At 45.1% G+C, this 24,344-nt stretch overlaps 1 protein-coding gene across 1 annotated transcript; it reads left to right on the top strand.

Moving 5' to 3' along the window:
* Nucleotides 1-1,278: 1,278 nt before the first annotated feature.
* Nucleotides 1,279-20,646, top strand: wnt9a (wingless-type MMTV integration site family, member 9A). Its single transcript, XM_042098287.1, has 4 exons — nt 1,279-1,401; nt 16,872-17,131; nt 17,551-17,813; nt 19,926-20,646. The coding sequence occupies exons 1-4, from the start codon at nt 1,310-1,312 to the stop codon at nt 20,457-20,459; spliced, it is 1,149 nt and encodes a 382-aa protein (XP_041954221.1). The 5' UTR covers nt 1,279-1,309; the 3' UTR covers nt 20,460-20,646.
* Nucleotides 20,647-24,344: the final 3,698 nt, after the last annotated feature.

The following is a 24,344-nucleotide window of genomic DNA, read 5'->3' as shown; positions in this document are numbered from 1 at the left end:
GATTGTATATGGCATGAGTCGCCGGGCCCTTTGTGATCCTTTTACATGTTTGAGTGCAGGGAAGAGACTGATTCCCTAGTTCCCAAATTTTACTTTTTAAAAGTAGTTTATACCTGAAATAACATATTTTGCTTGTCGATTGAAGTGCTCCATCTACATTCTTATCTGCTGCCATATTAGCCTGAGGGAAGCAAGCAGCTCCAATTGTACAACAACAAATTGGCTCATGTAAATAGGCAGATTCAGTGCTGTCTCCTGTATGGTATAGACACGCAACCTGAAGCACGTCTCCCCACTTCAAAGACACACATGCACTCTAATCTTTGACTTTTCACTGGACAATGTTTAACTCGGGCGAAGGATGGAGAATGGTAAAAAATGTATTCATATGACTATGCACATTCTGTAAGCCCAGTCTCTCGCAGTTTGACATAAACTAACTAGTAACCAGATTATTCTTTGAGGGGGAGGGAAATGTGTCTGAAAGTTCATCAACTTCTACAAAATGGGTCCAGTGCTTGGTGACGACACCTACACCAACGTCTGTGTCACTGCAGAGTATTCTGTCACTCTCTGGGTAAGTACCTTCTTGTTGGCCATGAAAACTTTGTTGGTCTTTTCCATACAACAACTGTGAATTCAAGCCTGTGCGTCAGTAGACCAGCTGGTGCTGCTCTCAGCTGTAAGCAAGTTTGTGGCCCGCACAGTGACTGACCCTTCATTGGCACAGCACATTGTGGAGTGGTGAGGCTACGTATACATCCTTGTCAAAAATGACAAAACTGACATTTACCTTAAGTCAAATGGGAATCACCTCCTGCCTAAAACATACCAAGATGACACTTGGTCTCAGCTGACTGGAGTTTATATGCTGAATGAGCATCGTTTTGGACCACAACCAAAACAGAGAGTGAACTTGTTGTCAAATCAGATATCAAATACTGCATGGATTTATTCAAGAACATGTAATCGATCATATTCCTCTAAAATCACATCCACTTGACTTCAGAGGGTTGTTGAATTGTATTTGCATTTTACACCACAACAATGGCTTTGTCCAGGAAGAGTAAACACTTCATTATTAAACTATGATCAAACACCATGCTAAATTTAAGCTCCTGAAACTACCAAGGGCGCGCGCTCTCTCTCTTTCCCTCTCTTCATCACACACACTCTCTCCCCTTGCACTCTGCTGGATGGGAGGAGCACAGGCATCCTCTCACTGTATAAGAAGTGCCGATCTCACAACAAGGGATTTTACACAGCTACTCAGGAGAAACGAAATGATCTGCCCTAGAGCCGTTGCAAAATGCTGGATGGACACCTACTCCTGGGATGGTTATCATTCACAGTTATAGTGTACCTTTTCAGCTTGCCTGGACCGACTACAGCTTATTTCGGGTAGGCACCTTTTACACTTCAAAAGTTGGCCTATGTGTCGCTGATAAATTAACGGTAATGAATAATTGCTGGAGATACTAACAGTAAACTTTATAGAGTATACATAACAAATTAGGCACTATTCCAAATGCAACTACCAACACTTGTTTGATTCGTAAACTCTGGGAGTTTATTGCCGTGGATCTAACTTCACTTTTTGATGTGTCATCATAAAAACTGCTGGTGTGTAAATATGTAGTTGAGAAATGCTAATTCGTGAAGCTGTTTTTTTCTGTCGGCACCGCAGCCGTTGAAGCATAGTTGAGTGGTAAACCATACAGTGACAGCGGGTGGCGGCAGGTTGATTACGAGCTTGAAATCCTCCATTGCCTTTAAGCCATTAAGCGCAAGCATGTCACTTTGTTTTTTAAACCTTTGTGAACAAACAAACAAACAAACAATAAACCGCAAGCATATTTTCAATAACGTTGGTTAGAGAGGTTATTTCCATACGAATTTGGAATCTGCACCTACATTGGGAAACCGGCAGCGGCTTAATATGAACTCACTTAGCGTAACGACGTTGTGGGCAATAACGGGATATTACCCTTACGGTGCTCAGAGGGGAGTGGGGTGTTTCATGGACTACACTACAGGCTAACAAAAGCAATTTTTAATAGGCATGCATTCTGAAAGGTTGGTAGGCTACCAGCCGTCATGTGATTCTTTTGTCGAAGTACTTGCAACTTTTAATGTAAGTCAGCTTCGAGCGCAGACGTGAAGGAAAAGGTGAGTGGAGGGTACAGTCTCAACAGCTGGTAACAATAAAGCAATGCAGCTCACTGAACTGGTGGCCGAAACGTCTGTTCTGCTCGCAGAGAATATTCACCATCCAGCATAAACAACGGCTTGAGAATTCTGGCATCCGCTGTGCGCTCCCACTAAGTTTAATAACAGTTTAAACAGAAATGAAAGAATGTGTCCAGAATTTACAGTTTCCCCATCTTGTCCATAAATTAGTTCGACTACAATCTCTTTAATTTAAAGTAATGCTAGACTTTCAAGATAGTGCACGCCTTTGCACATGTTAGTGGGGGTAGGTCAGTCTATTAAGTTGAAGACTTTTTTTGAAGATACTATCTGTAGCCTTATAAAATACATCTAATTTAGTAGCTGCATTTGAAGGTTTATGACCATGCTATCACAAAGCCAGCTCCACTTGTTTGAACAAGCAGACACTTAAAAGGATCACAAATCTTTGAGCTCAAGGGAACGCTTACTTTAGCCAAGAGACATCCCTCAAAGCCCACAAAATGAACCCTCACTTATGAGATAAACTCCCTAGCTACTATGCATATTTGGATGATGCTCTGAAATGTAGTTCTGGGGGTTGTCAAGTGCTGTATTGAAGAACTGTAATTATAGAGAGAAGCTTCATTCACTGTCAGTTGAGGTGGGTAGTACTGGTAGCAGTCTTGCCTGTTGTCAGGGAATGTGAAGGTGTTTTCAGAAAAGGAGCTGATCCATAGACCAACCAGGGGAGTGGCTCCCTCGGGACCTGTAGAACATTATGAAGTTATAAACCGGTTTGATGGGCTGTGGGGGTTCTGCATTGGGTCTCACGATTATTTCATTCCCTCACTGGAAAGGCAGTAAATTTAGAACCATAGCACAACACTGTCATGGACGGGGTATCTCTGAGTAATGAATAGTACACTGTTCTTTTTAAAGATGTGAAAGATTAAGACGGTTGCATAGTTGAAAATATTGCCCTGACAAAAGATCATTTTTATGTTCTTTGGCTTTTTGTGGGAATAAGGCACCACAACTGTCTGATATGACTAATTATGTGGTAATAAGAGTATATGTGGTTTTCCCCCCGAAACCTGTGCGTGAGCAATTAAACAAAGAGTTGGTATGACTCCCATCCGGATGATGTTTCGTTGTTACAGTGTTAGCAAAGCACCTCAATTTTGGGCACTTCATGGGGAAATGACCTGCTCTTTCATTTCATCAGGTTAGGAAAACAAACCATGAAAAGCCCATTTGCATCCTGAGGGAAGTGTGTTTTGTCTCTGGAGTCAGGAACTGCCCTCCAGATCGCCACTGCAAACACGTCAGACAGCCTCGGCTCTCCACTCAGAGTGTGGCACATCTGGCCTCAGTGGCCGGCGTAGAGTTATTTGTGCTCGCAGCAGAGGGAAAATAAGTCAGCACCAACACATGGTCTAGACCAGCCCAACTGAGAGAGAGTCTCAGCTACAGTGACATGAGCTCACTCTTATCCAAGCAACCCCCACCCTCATGCCTCCCCATCCCACCCAACTGCAGTTGATTTACCTCTAAACAGAGCGCCAGAGAGACAGCGTGAAATCTAAGCCCCTGACATTTTGATGGGCACAAACACTAACACGACTTGTTCAAATAAATAGCCACTGCCTGCGTGTATGTGTGAGCAAGGCATCCTCAGGGTACTGATTTACTCAAAATAGAGGGTCAATGTTGCATACCCAATTTCCCTTGTGCGGTGGAGCATAAGTGCAACATAAACACAGTCTCTTTTGCCAGTGGCCTGCGTCTTGGAGGGTGGGGTGGGATTCCTCGCGTAGTCAAGCAGCCGCTCAAATTGTCATCCCGGCCACAAGAATGTGAGCGCTCGCTTTTCCCCCCGCTGCTGCCTGTTGTGGCAGGTGCTCGCCCTCGGCTTCGTCCCGTATCGTCGGGGGTTACGTCCCTGGAAGCGAGCGCCGGCTCCTTATGGGAAACGCAGCAGGTTGGGGGAGAAATAGCACATAAAAGGCGTAATTGAGAAATTCCTGGAAGTGCTCAAGGAAGAAATCACGGGCGCTTGCTTTCTGTCTGGCCCGCGGTCCACACACCTCAGATGGCTCGGGGGGGATGGCGGGAACAGATGAGATGTGCTGAGAAAGGCATCACTCTTTAGGCACATGTGGCTGTGGAAGGAGAGGCTCTTTTCTGTGGTGCTTACACTGGCGTGCAGACTGCTCTGAGGCCAGCTTGGGGTCACGCACACATGTAGATCTGCACATGGCAAGTGCACCGCGGTGCGGAAGACAACATCAAGTTGGGAGACTAGTGGGTTTTGTCAGTGATGCTAGTTACTTCTGCTTGAGCGGTGGTAAGGCAGTTTTAATGTTGGTTGTGGATCACTTGTATGCAGCCTGTTAGTTCAGAGTGCTTGCTGTTAGGTCTGTGACATATCAGACCCTTCATCGTCTCGTTCAAATGAACTTGTTCCAACCCTTTCAACTTTTGCACTGTTATTACTTAGACTTTTAAAACTCTTCCCCTGAGACAAGGCAAAGACAGGGCAGACTTGCCTGTTTTCACTTAAAGATTCTTAGTGAGCACTTGAATTGCCCCAAGGACCCACCAACGATCCTCACTCTAACACTTTTCGGATCTCTCAAACAACGCCCTCTCCTTCATGTCGATGCTGGTAGCAGGCTGGCGGTTTTGAGAATAATGACTGTGTGATTAACGCGGAGGCAGGGCTGGCGAGGGCTGGCGTTGCCTGCTAGATGGTGGTGGCGAGTGGCTCATTATGAGGTCTTAAGGCGTCATTACTCTCCCTGACACACAGGGCAGGGAGGGGCAGCTGTGACAGACCGAGGGACTTCCCAAACTTAACGCCACAGGATATCCTGCAGCCAGAGCAGCCCCCTGAAAGAAGAGCCCTCAGCCCCATGGCCTCTGATGATAGCGCTCCCTGTAGAAGTGCTGATGCTGGGCTCAGATGGACAGAGTGCAGGTCTCCCACACAGCAGAGTAAGATGCCACAGATGCCAGGCCCGTGTTGAGATTCATTTGATGCTGTGTGCGGATCTCAACTTAAGTCTGTAGGTTTTGATCCTCTCCGGGGTTGAGTCACTCAGACGTTTGGGAATACATACATGCAGTGCCCACAGCCTCCACTGGGGGGTGCAGTCACTATTGCCAGCACAGGTTGGTCCTCAATCAGCACTTTCTGGGCCTTTATGTAACCCTAGGAGAGTGGGAAATGAGCAGCAAAAACAGCCATATCCAAAGGCACCGGACACTATGTAAATAGAATACAGTGCAAGAAAAAAATGTTTGGTCTCACGTTAGTTGTGGTCAAGTGCATTTTTGTACAGTATGCTTTTGATTTACTTGCATGTGCGATTATTTTGGCTTTAGCTCAGAGGAAAACCCCATAAAAAGGATCCACAAGAGAGGACTTCTGGATTTAATTCTTAAATTAGACAATGAAGTACACAGAATACCAAAGGGACATATTGTCTCATGAAATGGGATTTTTGGAATTTCATCCTCTCTTTAGATGTATACCAACATGAAAATGGCATTACAGCTGTCCAACAAAACAACCAAAAAAAAAAACAACCAAAAAAAAAATCATAAACCACTCCATATTTCCTGCCTTAAGCTTATTTAAGGCATTCACAGATGAACTGGACGCTCTTCTGACCCTTGAGCTGCTCTGGAGTGCTCACAGAGGTTAGTTGGTTCCTGGGCTTCACGGCATCACAGTCACACACATACTTTCAAGTATAATAGCAGCCTTTAATTACATGTCTTCATACATATTCCAAAACATCTAACCACATATCTGATTGACTCAAGCTTGTTTACCCCATTTACACAATCACTTTAGACAAACTTGTGTGTGAATGGGCATGCCGTGGAGCTGTATGCTACCCAGCATGATTATATGCTATTATTGCTTGGAGGAATGTCTTTAAAATGTGTTTGGCCCACTCACATCCGAAAGGCTTGAGGTTCTGGTATCGGCAGAGGCCATGGAGACCACAGTTTGGAAATATTGGCTTTTTAAGAGAGGGCGTCGCCGCCGCCGCCACTGCCTCCACCAGCCCAGCCGTCTGCAGTGGGCTTCAGGGGTGGACGGGGCTCCAGCGCAGGGCCTCAGAAGAACATGCTGAAGGTACAAACACTGATGGGCTTCGCAGATGGGGGACGGACAAGGGCAATTTGCAAAACAGGAAAGCCAATATGGAATCCAAATAGCCTCGGTGGTTAAGGATTGATGAAATGAAGTTAATTAGCGGGGTTTGCCATGTCTTAGGCTTCCCGTCCCTCACCACAGACCAATTTCCTCCCCATTGCGTGTGGGAACACTGGTTGAAATGACTGCTGTCTAAAGCCAAGATTAGAAGTCTGACAAAAGTCTGCGCTTTCTTGCAGCTCTTGCTTGGAAATGACGCTCCTTTCTCTTGTAGTGTTGACCCGGGGAGATCCAACGCTATCAGGCCATGAAAGCGAGCACTCTCGGAGGAGACACAGGCTTGCCATTAAGACCAGTAAACCATGTCAAGGCAACGTTCACCTCTTATCTGTTTTCAAATAGTCTGTTCTGCATCAACATCGACCCCTGATGCACAGACGTAAACATATTTGGAATAATTGTACCTCTCGCTTGCTATAGAGACTGAGCAAATCTTGTTTTCCACTAGAATGGTGTATTCCTCAGTCTTAAGTGATTTTAGTGATTCCGTAATCAACAGAAGCAACAGTAAACATCTGCAGACATTAGTCTGTTGTGATAGTTTTAGAAACCTTCAGAGGCTGTGGCTTAAGGGCCAGGTCCGTCACTTACATGGACTTGAAATTACTCCTCTCACATTTCCCAACATTTGCTCAAAGCTCAAGTGATGAACAAAATAACCAAATAAACTCTGGGTCAGCTGTCAAGGGCATATAGTTCTAACATGCATCAGCCGCACCTTAATTGCTACCAGTCCTGTTATTTCATGCCCTGCAGTCGAGCGCACAAGGTGAGCCACAGTGACAGGTCATGACTTTAATAGGGGCACTTAAGAGTAAACCTTGACATCCTGACTTAATGACATTATCATCGAACCCCACAAGAAATGGGCATGCATATTTTTCATCATATCTGTAAAACTCCTCAAATGCTCACAGAAAAAAGCCCTCGTAATCTCCCAGTAGCGACAGTAAATTACCGTAAATAATATGACTGAACTTGGCCACTTGTGTTTGTTGATGCATTATTGAAAACAGCTCCTGTTCTGTGGGAGGAATTTGACTTTTTACACGGGTGGGTAGCCATGAAAATGCCTTTGATTTTGTCTAAACGTGCATATGAGTATAATTATTTTAATGGGTCTGCGCAGCTATGGCCTCACTCTGGCTCACCGTTCACTTCTATTAGTGCTGCAACGCGTTTCCTCAGAATAGTCAGCGAGGCTTTGGAGTAGAGCTGTGTGTCGGTGTGTGTGTGTTTGTGTGAGTGAGTGCGTGTGTGTGTGGAGCTCCCTGCTCGTACCTGACACAAGCGTGTGCGGGCCCTGGGTTTGGGGCGTTAGTGCGCTGGTACAGGGGTGCTCTGTGCCATGGTGTGAGCTAGGACTGGAGAGTCATGTGGAGAGCGCTGAGCACCCAAACCTGTGCCAGTCACACAGTGACCACTCCTGAGCCTCTGACCCAGTGCAGCGGCGGGAGTGTGTGTGTGTGTGTGTGTGTGTGTGTGTGTGTGTGTGTGTGTGTGTGTGTGTGTGTGTGTGTGTGTGGGGAGGGAGGAGGGAGGCCTGGGGTTCTCACACTCTAGTTAAACCTCTTACCATGCCCGGCTCCTGTGGCCCCATGCACACACTGGTGCTCCGCTCCCTCTGCATAACCACCTCCACCACCACCACCACCACCTCCACCACCACCACCACCTCCACCACCACCTCCACCTCCACCTCCACCACCACCTCCACCTCCACCTCCACCTCCACCTCCACCACCACCAATACCTCCACCACCTCCACCTCCACCTCCACCACCACCTCCACCACCTCCACCACCACCGTTCACCATCTCCACCTCCACCACCGTCTCTGCTCCCCCAACCCCTGGTCTACTCTCCCAGAGAGAGAGAGAGAGAGAGAGAGAGAGAGAGAGAGAGAGAGAGAGAGAGAGAGAGAGAGAGAGCAGACTGAGGGACAGAGAGAGCAGACGCTTACAGAGCCCCACCTCCCGGGACAAAGCACAGAACGAAGCCTTTTACGAGAACGTTGCACTCAAGCAAGTTGGAGGCTTCACATGGAAAGGCTCAATGTGACGACTCCAAAGGCATGACTCAATAGCATAACTTTTAGCTCAACACACCGCTTTTTTCTTTGGGTCTGTGTCTCTGGGACTCTTGGTGTCAAGAGTGTAATGGGTGACCTGGGCTATTAGCGTGACTCCCTGGGCTTTGGGGGCCGAGGGGTCAGAGATGACATGACGGTTGGTCACTTCCTGTGTGTGTCACTAGACTCTGGGAGACATGTGACTGGGACTATCTCGCTGTCGTTGTAAAAGAGCAGACGATTCGTCATCTCCTCGCTATTCGGAGGGGTTTGTTGAATGCTAAAGTTTTATTGCTCGAGTTGTCCAAGACATTTCCTGAAAACGCATGGAGTTGAACACTCATTTTTATTCAGCCACGCCAATGATTGTCCTCCTAGAGCCAATATGAATTGGGACATTTTTTTGGCTGTCTCATAAAGTCTATTCATTGTGTCCTAAACCAAACAAATTCTTTTGTGGAGCAAATCAAGGTTAAGAACACATTATTACCTCAATGCATATACACATTGTTTGAGGATATAGTCAAGCCCATGTTCCACAGTGAAGGCCTTATTGAGTTGGTTTAAATATCTAACCCAGGTTTTGAAGCACACTGTTATTTGGAGAGGTCACGCCGAAGGCTTCCCTACCACAGTCTCTTGCCCCTGTGTTCAGGTGAGCCGTGCCCACTGCGCCGTAACCGCTGTCCTGGTCAGGCTCCGCGGCCCACGGAGCAGCAGCCCTTGGCTCCTGGGCATGGCCCTCGCTAGTAAAACAAACAGGCTTCCATGGATGCTGGCCGGGCCTGAGGGAGCATACCACACTCACATTCCTACTCGGCCTGGCCCGCAAGACACCACATGGGTATCCAGCACAGTGGTCTGAAGTTCATCCAGCTTTTTAGTGGAGGACATTTTTTTTTTTTACCTCTGCTTCACTTTCTCCCTCTCTTTCTCTCTCTCTCGCTCTTCCTGCCGACCTTTTTTTCACTCTAGCTTTGTACCTTTCACGCCCTACCTTCCCTCCCTCTCTGTTGCTCGTCATGCCTTCAGAGCCTTTTAGCAACTCAAACCCAGAGACGTCACAAGGCAGAGAAGCCTGCAAACAGTTTCACACAGAGAGTTAAGCCCTCTCCCCATTTGAATGGGCTGTCATTACGTTTATAGTGACACAGACTCTGGGCAGAATAGCTGCTAATTGATTCTCACTTTATCCTGCCTATATGTATTGAGGTTTGTGTGTGTGTGTGTGTGTGTGTGTGTGTGTGTGTGTGTGTGTGTGTGTTTGGGGTGGTGGGGGTGGTGGTGGTAATGGGGTGGGGGGATAGTTGTCGAAGGACCTGTGATGGGTTTTGCTTCGCACCAAGGCCGAACCCTGCCGAAACATGAACCAGACGCGGGATGGGGGCTTTGTTGCCCCTCTTGAGCTATTCGTCCCTCTCCTCACATCTGCCATTGTTTTGGGTTTGCTGCAGCAGACAGCTGGGGGGGTTGTCTGAGAAAAGGCTTTGTTTGGGGTCAACAGCTGGGGGGAATGATTGGCATTCGTTTGGAGTAATTGCCCTGCTGGGGAGCCTGACCTGGCAGGCAACAGACCACACAATCAGCAAGTCCAGACGGAGCGAGGGAGCCGTTCTCTCTCTCTCTCTCCCTCTCTCTCTCTTTCTCTCCCTCTCTCTCTGTCTCTCTCGCTCGTTTTTACTCGCTCACTTGCTGGCTTGCAGCCTTGGGCTGGGTTCAGACGGGTTGATGAGGAGGAGAGGTGTTGACTTCTAGGTAGTGCAACACACAAAGGCACTCACACACACATACACACACACGCACACAGGCACAGACACAGATAGAGACACTTGCCTGTACACACACACACAGAGAGAGAGAGAGAGAGAGAGAGAGAGAGAGAGAGAGAGAGAGAGAGAGAGAGAGAGAGAGAGAGAGAGTGGCTTAACACCTGTTGTTTAGAGGTACTGGAATGGACACACTGCTGGGCTTACTTGTCAAACATACACACACAGAAGAGCCCACATGGCCTCTTCTTCCTCAGCGCCCCTACAAATAAATCCTCTCTCTCTGCTGTGCAGTGCACTAATATCTGAAAGAGAGTCTAGAGAGAAAAGAGAGGCTAATTTGGGCAAAATACAGAGGATTTGGGGATGGTTTTCTCTCTTGCTCTCTCTCTCTCTCTCTCTCTCTCTCTCTCTCACTCTCTCTCTCTCTCTCTCTCACTGTTAACCAAATACTGCTTGGGTTTTATATTGTCAGCAAGATCAGGGCCGTAGTGCCTCACACATCTGCTTCTGATTAGCTCCAAGAGTGTTTGTCTGTGTGCTGAAGTGTGTCTGTGTGTGTATGTGTCTGTGTGCTGAAGTGTGTCTGTGTGTGTCTGCTCGTATGCGTGTGTGTGCCTGTGTGTCTCTGTGTGTGTGTGTGCGAGTGTTGGAGTGTGTGTGTGTGTGTGCGAGAGAAAGAGAGAGAGAGAGCAGACATGTGAAATTAGTGTGGGTGTGTGATATACTGGAGAAAGGTTTTATTCTCAGGTAAAATATATGAACTGTGGCCCCAGCCGTGGCGCGACTGGCTAGGGCACCTGCACCGTACGACCGGCGACCCGGGTTCGATTCCCGCCCTGTGGTCCTTTCTGGATCCCACCCCGACTCTCTCTCCCACTCACTTCCTGTCATTCTGTACTGTCCTATCTCATTAAAGGCATAAAAATATATGTATATATATGAACTGTATCCTACACTCTGACACTAAGGTGTTCCAAATGAAACAAATGTGCTTTCGTTCCTTGTAGAGACTTGACACTGAGCGCATGACATTGTTAGAGTTCTGAATAGGAAACGCCTAAATTGGTTACTGCACGGGGAAATATTTTCAATATGCTATCATTTGTGTGAAAAGTTAATATATTTCCCCAAAATGAATAGCCTGTCAATTCAATGTATGAGATCACAGTTGTATGAATGTTTCACACCTTAAACTACATACCACAGTGCATATCGCAAGGGAAAGATTATTTTGGTAAGTGTTGAAATGACCTCAGCGAAAAGATGAGGTTCCCTGACAGGACAAATCATCACCTGATCATTTGTCATTTGCAATCTTTGCACCTCCATGTTTTTCCATGTGTAATTGCTATACGAGTGCTGTGAAATTGGCCAACAAGTGAAGGAAAAAAATAAAAAAACCCACAGGAAAAAAACAACCTAAACAATCTGACCAGAGTTACACCAGTCCTTGCTCTGCTTTTCCTATTTATAAACACATTAGAACACGCACTACCTTTCCTATTTATACAAACACATGAGAAAAGCATGCACTGCCACTGCATGGCTTACAGTCAGGGTTGGTGCCCTATGGTGAGGTTATGTGTGATGACACAAAAAAGCAAGATGCATGGTTTCCATTCTGCCCTTGCACAGGGAAATGCATATGATGTCAATGTCATGGCCAATGTGAAGTGTTGACAGTCATAAAAAAGGACCCAAACAGCCATGTGAGGTAGTTAGTGAAAGATGGATGCAAGGCAATGGGCGAGATTAGCCCTGTAAAGCTGCAGCCATGCTTAAGGAGGGAGCGAATGCGAACAAACTGGAAACTGGAAAAAGCCAAGCTGAGCAAACAGTGGCAGGGATCACACCTCACTTATGATAACACTGCGCTTTATACTGTCGTGCAGCAGGTATTATGTTTCATGCGTGTTGCCGTGCCAACACCTCAAAGACCAACAGAAAAACAAATTGGCTGTCTTGGCTTCAAGACATAAATCAGTGTAGAGCATTCCCGCTGTGCAGTGTTGTTTGTTGTGCTTACAGTGTTGTGTGTGATTATTATTATTTGGGTTTTGGAGTGCATGTAAAAGTCATATGCAATAGATGTTAGATGAATTCTAAAGTATCCTCAAAGAATATCTGTTTGTATAACCTGAGTGAATTCCTGATAAGAATGTCAAAGAATACTGGAAGCATACATTTGAGTAGTGTCTGGCTGTGGTGGATGCTGATGAGAAAGAAAGCCATTTCATTTGGCCTCCATAGTGCATGGTTTGTTTCAGGACACTTTCCACACATTTTCAATTCCACCTGTGTTTTGCACATACACTGCATTCTGTAGGATGCTTGTCTTTTTGTTGATACTGACGAATCTCAAGATGTTAAGTGTCAATTGATGCCATCCTCAGCTGGTGTTATTGTGCTATAATGCCCACGTACATGCTCACAACCTGAGCCTAAAAATACCAATCTCACTATATATCCTGTGTGCATTATACAGGCTGATGACAAGAGAGACTACATGTACCCGACTGCAAATACACTGCAAGTCCTTGATCTGTCATCCATTACTTCATGTACTGTGCTACACTACTTGCAAACACTACACTTATTTGTAATTATCATAAATAATCATCAGTAACACTAAATGGAAGTATTGAACTAAGGAACAGATTAAGTAACATCAAATAGAATGATGTACTGCACATGAACTAAATAGACGGTTTCACAGTTTTCCTCCTAAGGACATTATTGAAATGGGGATTAATCTGAGCGCACATCTGCGATAGCAGTTAGGTTTTGAGAGTTCAGCCTCAGAGTGGAAAACATGCACAGCGAGTGGGGTATCACAGCTCCATCTCTGGAGACTGGGAGCATTTGACTGCTCAAATCTTGCCTCGAGCCCTCTTGGTAACTGGCTAAAAATATTCTGCTGTAAGACAGCAGCAGCAGTCAAAGGATTTAGCAGAGTGATTTGTCTGGCTAGCTTCCAGTTCCATAGTGTCTTTTTTTCTGTCAGATAGACACACGTCACACAGACTGTCCACAAGAGTGACGTGATTCCCGGGTTGTCTTTGAATAACCACAAGCATCTGTTTTGTGCTCATCTGAGATTTTCCATGAGAGCCTTATACTTAAACTTAGCTCTCGTACATGACCACTGCTTAGAAATATGTCTAAATAGATATAGTCAGTATCCTATACTTGCTTATTGAATCCTTAGCTTTCTAAAATGTAACATTTAAAACATAAGGTGAAAAATCAACATGGTGAACAGGAAAATGGTCAACACAACTGAAATTTTCATTTAAATTGTTTTTTTATGCACCTGAGTCTGCATTCTCAACAGCTTTATAGAATCAATATAGCACTTTTTTTGATATGGACATGATTAAAATGCTAGTAGTCTACAGTACCCGCAGCACTGTTTGTGTACGTGTTCTATCAGCAACACAACACAATACTGCTGCACTCAAAACATGACCAGTATCTTCAAGCAGGGATGTTTTTGGATCCATGACAATAAACAGTATACACCCATCTCTTTTTATCTCAAGTATTCACAACCAAAACAATAACAGTAACAACAAAACAATAACAAATAAATAGGCTATAAATAACTGATGTCTATGTATAAGTTTGGACACATTCTTTACTGTTAGAAACACCGGGAGCTGTCAGGCAAACAGGTTTTTCAAGTCTTGACTTGCCTAGTTTCCACTTGTAAACTCATCCAGTATGTCAAAACAGGTAGGAAAAGCAAACAAGTTTTGGAAAAATGGAAACATTTGGCCTCTTTTGAACACACAAATTCCAAAATCCCAGACTCACATTGCCTGACATTGCTCTCCCTTTAAATGGCTGCTGTGAATTGACTGCGCTTGTCACAAACAACTACACGTGTCTGACATGGCGACCAGACACAGAAGAAAACAGGAAACTGAAACATGTCGAGGGGCAGGAAAAACGTAGGTGTCCGAGAGAGCTCATTTTTTACCCTGGAGATGTTATGACGCAAGTGCTTCAGCTGCATCATCCTTCATGTAGCCGAATAACTATTACTTTACAAGCACATAGAAACCGAACAGTGTCCTTACATTGGTCCCAAAGTTAGACTTGGGGCGTTCCTTGTCTCAGGGTCGTGTACAGCTCGAAAACCTGCAGATCTACTCAGGCAGATCTGGGCAAATCTCTCTGTGTGGTTTTCACATCAGATCTCTGTGGGAGTTTGCAAAGGTGCATTAAAAGCGCAACTGGTATGCAATGCTCATGCCAGTTGCATAAGCATATGAACTTCGCTGAACCTAACGTGTTGCTTGGGATCACGTGGCCTTGTTTGACAGAGAATCGAAAGATTAGCTGAGAGGTGAATGACGGAAACACTGTTAGTCATTAAAATGGTTTGGGTGTCGGGCAGTGAATACTAATGCAGCTGATTGTCTGTGATCTACCTCATGACCAGAGATGATGTCATTTGTTGGGCAGAAACTGGACTGTCCCCCATAATTGTCCTCAGGTAGACCTCCCGATGGCTGTGCGCTGGGTAACCATGGTTTTTCTCCACTCAGACATGGTCAGGAGGGTGGAGGCACCATAGTTATATAAATAAATATAAATAATTATATTAAGTGCTTCCAGAGGCAGCCACAGGGATATCATAATTGTCATAATTGGATTATCCAAAGGTCTCTCCACTGGAGAAATAGTCAAGCAACCAGGATCCATCTTTCACCGGAGCTGTGTGCTGGTGATCGTGATGACTACCAGATGATGGGTGTAGCTACCTCAGGCTGATCACTCTACACTCCTCCCCACATAGACCACTACTGTACTGCGCAGTCGGCGGGATGAGGAGATACTGCTCCTTCCATTACTGAAGCGTTTATGGAGTCTACAGCATTCCTGGCCTGGATTGTGAGGGAGAGAGAGATGGAGAAGTAGGCCTACAGTAACAGTGCAGGCACTCTAGGTGGGTTTTTATGAAGGCTCAGCCACACACATTGCTAATAGTCTCCAGTAACTGAATGTCAAGGGGGAAACCTTGCTTTTCCTAAAAACAGTGCCCTACCACCTAATCCTCAAGACACTCTGGACCACCAACCCCCCCAACAAAATAAAAACAAAATGAACACACAACTGTGCACCCCTGCACTTTGGATGGAGACATGCTTGAGCTATTGAGTAAACATCAGGTTTTCATGTTTCATGACTTCTTTGCGAAACTGCTCACTCACTCTAAAAGCCAAGGCACCGGTGCCTGAATTGTGGAAATTTGGCAGAGAGTTTGGGGGTTGTTGCCAGCGGCAGGAGACAGGTCTGTTGCTTTCAGCTCTCCTCAGCAAAATTCTATGGATGTGATCAGAGAGAGAAATGCTCTTGAGCTTCCCTGAAACCTCCAGCGCAGCTGTGAACCTCATGCCCGCTTCTGTGTTGATTTGCGTTGTTGGGGCAACCCCAGGCCATAGTTAATAATAGCCGCTGTCTATATTAGTAGACAAAAGTGGCAGATTTAAAAGCATAAACGTTTCTGTAATGACATGTGTGCTGCAGTAAGCCAGTGTGTTTGTGAGTTCTGTAAAGCCATTTATTCTGCTCCTTCGCTTTGGACGTGTAAAAGGGACCCAGAAATTACACATAATGAGCAACTATCCTGCCAATACTGTCAGTTGGTGTGACCAAAATGGTCGCCGCCTGACCGTCCTGTCCTCCAGCGTGTGTTTGTGAGAGTCGCACTCGGCTCTCACTAGTGCAACCTCAGAATGCCTGGGCAGCTCCGCGCGGCAGTTATGCGGCCGACCCTGCTAGCATGTTTTATGCTCTCTTGCCCTCAAAATAAACTGTCAAAAAGATGTCCCGATCTGTCATGCGTCCTGTCCGCACCATGTGTAGGCAGGACGGGAGTGATTCTCTGCTTGTCGTGTGCAGTCTGTGTGTGTGTGTGTGTGTGCGTGTGGAAGGAAGGCACACATACACTGAACGGCTCTTTGTTCCTCTGCTGTGTTAAGTGAGAAGCCTAATGTTTTATGCAGTGAGTGGATAGGTTCTGCACTTTTGTCTATGCGTCTGGTCCAACATAAACACCAGAGCTCGAGCTTGCTTTGCATGCTGATCTCACTGTTGACCTTAAGCAATACTTGGATTCTCTTGAACATTAACTATTCTGATGGAGTTTGGACACCAAATGTATGTGAACATTAACAACAAGCGAGACAATAGTTCCTGATTGTTGTTGAGCACAACTTGGCCATATGCATATCATTACTTGTAGGAGTGTTCCCCCCTCGACTGCAGGTCATTGTGAGTTGTCTCGACCCAGAAGACTATGCCTATATGTTTAAATGCATACAGTACAGGATGCATTAGTATTCCATGTGTGTGCAAGTGTGGTATCAGTTGCAGTGTTCACACAGTGTATACACACACAATAGAAAACAGCCCAAACCAGCTAAAGTGAGAGGAAGTATGCAATACCATACATGATCAGTATAGGCACAACATGTGATGCATTTCCTAGCCCATTGTTCTTTTGTTGTCTCTTATTGTTTGTTGTCGCCCCAAGTGTGTGGGCTGACCGTGTGTGACTGACCGTGTGTGTGTGTGTGTGTGTGTGTGTGTGTGTCTCTGCTTGTGTTTCCTGTCCCAGGCTGACAGGTAATGAACCCCTGTCCATCCTGCCGTTGAGCTCGCAGCCGGAGGAGAGGGTGGCCAAGGCCCACTACAAGCTGTGCGACCGGCTCAAGCTTGAGAAGAAGCAGCGGCGCATGTGCCGCCGTGACCCGGGTGTGGCCGAGACGCTGATGGAGGCCATTACCCTGAGTGTCCTGGAGTGCCAGTACCAGTTCCGCTACGAGCGCTGGAACTGCACCCTCGAGGGGCGCTATCGAGCCAACATTCTCAAGAGAGGTGTGTGTGTGTGTGTAGATGTGTGTGGGGTGTGTGTGCGTGTGTGTCTGTGTGTGTGTTTCTGTGTGTGCATAGCATACCTGAGTGCACCCCGTGTGCTGCCATGGTCCGTTTCTGTGTCACAGATGTGTGTCAGAACATAAGTTGAGTAACCTTCAAAAGAGTTTGAAGTGGGAGAGGGGTTTTACTCTGTGCCATTGAAATCTAGCCCTTCCCTCTCCCTACATAGGTCACTGCTATTTCTGTCTTGATCATCAGTAATCCATAGATCATCAGCTGCTGATTTATTAGATACTAATCTCTCAATGATACTATCTAACAGATTTATTTACAATTTACAAAATCACATTTGTTTATCTTTATGTCAGCCTTTGTAGGTGCAGCTTGGTAACTGTCTTATGTTCCAATCTCTCTCCCAGGGTTTAAGGAGACGGCCTTTCTGTATGCCATCTCCTCCGCTGGCTTGACCCACGCCATGGCCAAGGCCTGCAGTGCGGGCCGCATGGAGCGCTGTACCTGTGACGAGGCCCCGGACCTGGAGAACCGCAAGGCCTGGCAGTGGGGCGGCTGTGGAGACAACCTCAAGTACAGCAACAAGTTTGTTAAGGACTTCCTGGGCAAGAGGTCCAACAAAGATATCCGCGCCCGGGTGGACATGCACAACACCAATGTTGGCATGAAGGTAAGCAAAGAGCATTTGTTTTTGTTACTGCCTCAGTATAGCAGAGGCTTTGCATCACAGGAGCAGCACAACATGGATAGGATTGCTGCCTATATTTTACACTCATGGTAGAGGCACAACATTAAAAGATGTTACATTCATATGACCTATATTCATTGTATAATATAATATGTCCATAAGACATATTATGGGACTGTGATTACTGAGGGGTTGGGATCATTGCTTATATTAGCAATCAGTTGTCAGACTTACAACAGCACCGGTCAAACAACAGTCTTAATAAGACTCTCTCAGGAAGCTGAGACTGCAGTTTCTCAAAAGATCAAAGTGAAATAACCACATTTCAAACACATTATTTGATGTAATTATAACTGAATGTCAATAAAAGAGTTATTTAGTAGTCATTCCAGTGGAGAAGGTAATTCACACAAAGGCCATATTGTTAACTGCTTTCTGTGGTCGCTGTATAAATATTGAGATACAATGCCTTAGCAATCCCTTAGGTCCGATGCAAAAACGACTTGTTTAAAATGCTGTGTTTAATTCATTTTTTAAAACGCTCATTTTTCCTCTACTGGCTTCCTTCTTCAAACGAGTGACCAGTGAGGGCCTTGGGCTGTCCCAAGCATACCTCCACCATTGTTTGTGGTGAGACAGGGAGGAGGGATGAAGTTTGGACGTTGCTTTGACAGCTAAAGCAAAAAGACTCGAGGAAGGTCCGCTAGCATACGGCCAAAACAAATGGCTGCTTTTGGCCCCCGTTGAGCATTCAGGTTTCCTCGTATTGTTGCCATTTTCATTTTTGTGTGAATATAAAATATAAATTATGAGCACAAATGCTAGCAGACACAGATGTGTCCCCGCGGGCTGCTCGCGGCTCGTCCTCCTCCCGCTGCCCATCCAACACCATTCTGGATCCTCGATTCGCAATAAAAGATTAACAGCGCTGTTTTGTATTCCCTTCTTTATTTTGCACATCTAGTGAGGTGTACAGAAACTTGGGGTGCAGTCCCATATGCAGCACAAAACCATGGAATGTGCTTGCCTCGCCGTCGCCAGCGATTTAAAGCTGACTTGTCACATTTCACTGAATTGCCAGTGTGGTGGTGGACACGCATTTTCAAATCCACCACTCCATTTTACAACGAGAAAGCACTGGTGAAGGATCAGGCAATAGGGAATGTTTGTTTTAGTCATTTCACATGACATATAAAATGTATGAAACATCTATTTTTTATGTCCTGTTACTCACTCTATAACTCATAAGATGAACGGCCCATCAGTTCATTTGTTGTATTTATTAACCTCCAGAGTCCTCTGCTAAAGAGGTAAGAGGTGAAGCTGTTTCAGACATTTTGCTGAGCTGCTAGGTAGTTAATGTGCTTTGCCAGACTCTTTTACTGAACCAGAAGTAAAACAACATTGGCACAATTATAGGGAGAGACCTTGGCTTTTTGCCTCTTCTCTTACCTCTTAACAACCCCAAGAATGTCGCTTCTCAGATTTTCCCAGGGCCATCTCAATAGATCTTTTATTTAGGAAGTACTTTGGAGAATGCAGTGGTGCACTTATTTCTAATAACCATCATTGACTTAAATCAGGCACTATTACCCCTGTTTATCATTGCAATATTGCCAGGACCTGCCCTCTTCAGGCCTGACCTTAAACCCTGGGGCAGTCAGCTTTATTACAGGGGGTTTGGGGGGGGGGGGGGGGGGGGGGGGTTGTCCTGATAGATGGTAGTTGGTGTCTCTGCTGTGAAGTTATTATGCAACCTTATTGTGCCTCATAAGCTCAGTTCCTGATTACTCCCCTGCAGTGTTGACTGAAGTAATAGCAAAGCTGGACATCAAGGTCCCCAAAAGAAATTGTGAAATAAACCTAGTGTAGCGTGACAGTGTGATTTGAGAGTAGTTCATGTTGCTTAGTGATAGTATTTTTTTAATACAAGGACAATGTTTACAGGTAACAAGGAAATAATGTCCAGGATCAAAGGAAGCAGTGCCCTCAGCATATCTCATTCTTATAGAGTTATTGAGAATGATGTTTGGCAAACATTTGGGTTCTCTTGAAGTGAGTTGACTGACACATGCCTCCATGCCCCCTGCCCAGGTGATCAAAGCTGGGGTGGAGACGACCTGCAAGTGCCACGGCGTGTCCGGCTCCTGCACAGTCCAGACGTGCTGGCGGCAGCTCTCGCCGTTCCACGAGATCAGCAAACAGCTCAAGCAGCGCTACGAGACCTCGCTCAAGGTGGGCAGCTTTACCAACGAGGTCACTGGCAAGGGCGACATCTCTCAGAGCCGCGCCCAGCAGCAACAACAACAGCAGCAGCAGCAGCAGCAGCAGCAGCAGCAGCAGCAGGCGCCCGCAGTGTTGGGTCCACGGGACCAGATCCCCCGGACCATGGACCTGCTGCACATCGAGGACTCGCCCAGCTTCTGCCGGGCCAGCAAGTACTCGGCGGGCACGTCCGCCCGCAAGTGCTACAAGGACAAGAACTGTGACGCCATCTGCTGCGGCCGCGGCCACAACACCCAGAGCCGCGTGGTGACGCGCCCGTGCCAGTGTCAGGTGCGCTGGTGCTGCTATGTGGAATGCAAGCAATGCACGCAGAGAGAGGAGGTGTACACCTGCAAGGGTTAGGGGCGGGGGAGGGGGGCACACACTCTCTCTCTCTCTCTCTGTCTGTTTATCTCTGTCTCTCCATCTTTCCATCTCTCTCATCACCTCTGTGTCATTGTGCTGAAAAGGGTAAAGATGAAAGAGACAGAAAGTGAGTGAGAGAGAAGAGGGTGGGCATGGAGTTTGCAGTGTGTGTGTGTGTGTTTCTGCATATATGTGAATGTGGTGTGGAGGTACGTGTGTGTGTGTGTGTGTGTGTGTGTGTGTGTGTGTGTGTGTGTGTGTGTGTGTGTGTGTGTGTGTGTGTGTGAATGAGTGAGTGAATGCATAAGTATAAGTACGCATGGTCAGGGTTTCGTTGAGGTGACTCCACTCTTGGAATGGTGGTATCCCCACAACAGCCCCTTTCCTGGCCTGAGTTTGGGGCAGACAACAGGCCAACGCCAGACATGAGCACTTTGGAGTGGTTTCTTTGGGTGGTCTGACAGGCCTCCGAGACCAAGTGCAGATATTCATCAGGCGAACGGGTCCTCTGCTCCAGCCCTGGAAGCCTCGAAGTGAGACATGACATGCCCTGCTCAAAATTCACTCAATTACATACCCTCCATGAAATCATTCAAAAATAACATGACACACAGGTCAGAGAACATGTCATACATGTGAAGCCAATGAGTTTGTGTGTGTGTGTGTGTGTGTGTGTGTGTATGTGTGTATGTGTGTATGTGTGTGAGAGAGAGAGAGGGAGAGAGAGAGAGAGAGAGAGAGAGAGGGTGTGTGTGAGAGGGTGTGTGTAGTATGTGTCGGTGTGAAGGGCTGTATGTGAGTTGGGGGATACAGAGAAATTAAACTGATGATGATTAATCTATTTATCAGCTGGATCCATCCACAGAGAGTGACAGGGTGTAAGATGTATTCTACACGCACATGGTTCACACTCACACACAGTTGTGTGTATTTTATGTAAATAACACAAATTGTATTATAAGTCTATTATATACACCACTTATCTGAATATGTAAAATAACCACTAACCACACAAATAAGTTGTTATTTGTGTGCCTTTGTTCCTTTTTTATTCAAATTGACAAGGCCCTTTGGAAAGCAGTGCATTTTTGTCCTTTTTCCCTCTTTCTGTGGATATAATTTATGGAACTTTCCGGATTTGTTCCTTCACAAGGAATGGAAATGAAAAAGCAAAGACTGTTGTCTTTTTTTTTTTTTTTTGCTCTGTCGTGACAAGTTTTGCCAGTCGGTTAAAGGTTATGTTTGGCCTTGAATGAACTCAGCAGATCAATGTTCAGGGAACAACTGAAACCACTATGCTCAATTGGACCTAGAGTCATGTACACGTGCAAGAGCAGAACACCTCCAGTGGAGGCGGCATTAACGGAGCACCACCTGACAAGCTGAACTGTCCACCCTCACCGAATGCTGCTGACATGTTGCTTTCACAGCAGTCTGCCCAGCTGGACCCCATCATAAGAGCATGGCTTCTTTTTCTGCCGTAACATCATTGTTAGAATGCACAGCTTCGAGTTCGGTTGATTACACTGCTCTTACACAAGTTCACTCGGACCGAGTCTATTGTAAAACCTCAAGTCTTCCGTCCTGAAAGCATGAACGCTTAAAACTGTCACAAGGAAGACCTCAAAACCTGGACACTTAACAAATATATGTAAAGAGGCCTTTGCTTTAATTAATAATTTCAAAAGCATGTTTTGCTCTTATAGCCTAAGTCAGAATGCATTTGGTCTGTGAGGAATCGGATCTCATTGGGCCCAAACTATTGTGAAGCAAGTTTGCAAGAAATGTAACCACTCTTGGTCAACATTCACTTCTTAAGTTCAATCTCAGTCCAACAGAAACATTCTTTTGGGTGAGGATTCACAGTTGACAGAATGCAAAAAACTTTTCTTTCATGCACTTCCATGGACTACAGTGATAAGATGACAATATTGTAGTTGGTAGAGATTTCAATAGTCCGAAGAAAGCTTTATTGCAGATGCCTTCTTTCATCCTATTCTTATGATTTACTTGCATAGACAGTTTCAGGCCAAGCAATGCAAAGGTACATCACCACCTTAGTTCTTTCTTTGAGCAGATTCATGCAGACCAGTTCTGTGTGACATATCTCCACTTTGCAGGATAATATTGAGACAATTTTATTTTTCTCATGATAATGACTGTTGGCAGATTTGCCACATACCTTAACCGCAAGACCTAAACCATCACGAGAAAGCATATGAGTGTGTTAAAAAGACCATTACTAGTATGTGACAAAACAGACTCTGTCGAGTATACTTATATATTCACTGTGTGTGTGTATATATATAAATATATATACACAATATATTGTATAGACCTGAAACATATGACAAAGGTATATAAGTGCATTATATATGGCCTTCTTCTATCATTCTAGGTGAGTGAGATTGAACTACTGAGTGAGGGACCTGATATTGTTAATATGGCACCATTCACGCACTGAAGCTGGAAGCTCTCCCTTTAAATATTTAAAGACCTATATTTATAAATCTATAAAGCAAATGTTTTTGTTAATTGTAAATAACTACGGTTTCTGTTCCTGTGGTATAGAGACAAGGGTGAGGCACATGCTAAAATCTCACAGGCAATTTAATGGAGCATTGAGGGCCGAATGCAGGTTGTAGTACAGTTAAGGGCTGATGCTTGTGTTTTTATGCATAGGCTTTGAGGGGAGAGGTTCAGATAGGCAGAGTGTGCATTGCTGCTGTAATTGGTTATTGGATTGCAGTCCATTTCTAAATTGTATGTGCCAATATTTGTTAAAAGCGATTTTTCACAGGATGATTATGAGAAAAGTTTTTTTTTCTTTTTAAAAATATGACCATTGGCTTGCTTATTTGCATTCATCCTTGCCTAAAACTTCTGTTAGTTGTTGAAGCACAAATAGTGATACTACAGGAAACAACGTGTATATCTGAGAAGGGATCTTAATTTCAGGCAGTCACCATTATGAGTTGAATTCCTGACATTTTGCGATGAAGAGGCATGCCAATTAAAGAACTGTTAGAAACATATACATAGAACTTTGCACGCTACATGGAAACCATAATCGCTATGTGGAGGGCCTCACAAGGCATGCTTGCTTCCCACAGCAGACGTGTGCAGACACCCTCGTAAGGCTTCGGTGGATGTACATAATAGGCCCTCATCTGTCCCAGAACTGTCGCTCTAGACAAATGTAGCTACAGCATAAAATGGTTTAGGTGATAAATAAATGCAGCCAGTGATTATACTCAATATGCACAGTGTGTGTTATATGTTTAACATATACAAAAAAACGTTCAAACATTAATGACTAAGAACAGCACATGTCAGCAGTTCTTTTCTTTCTTCTTCTTCAAAAAATATCACAGACTTGGTCCTTTTATCTCATCTTTGGTTCCTCGCCTTTTAGGTTTTCAGTGGATCATGTATAAAAATCTATTTTGTAGAAAAAAAAATAAAAAATAAAAACAAAGATAAATTATTTAAAAAATATATATGAGCATGTGTTCAATGTACATTTTGTAAAGTCAAAACTGATTTTATATTCTTTATTTTTTACTCTGGATTTCCACCTGGGGTTTGCTTCTTTGGGGTGGATGCTTCAACAGAGGCAATGTATGTTTTTATTCAGCTGAAATTTTTCAAAGTCCTAGAAAGATCTCAAAACTACTTCAAAGCACAGCACAATCACACACAACTTACTCAGTGCTAAATTTATTCTTGGAGTTTTCTACCATTCGTTACAGATGTTTTGTCATTCAAAGCTCAGAAAACAATCATGCAGATGAACAGTGTGAATCAATCCCCAAATCATGTTTAGTTAACAGTACAAATGGCATTTTTGTCTCTCTGCCTCTTCCCAAAGTGCAGTCTCAG

The sequence above is a fragment of the Alosa sapidissima genome, chromosome 1, assembly GCF_018492685.1.
Source record: "Alosa sapidissima isolate fAloSap1 chromosome 1, fAloSap1.pri, whole genome shotgun sequence".
NCBI classification, from domain to species: Eukaryota; Metazoa; Chordata; class Actinopteri; order Clupeiformes; family Clupeidae; genus Alosa; species Alosa sapidissima.
Note: the sequence above shows the minus strand (reverse complement) of the source record. Positions and strands in the feature narration are given on the sequence as shown.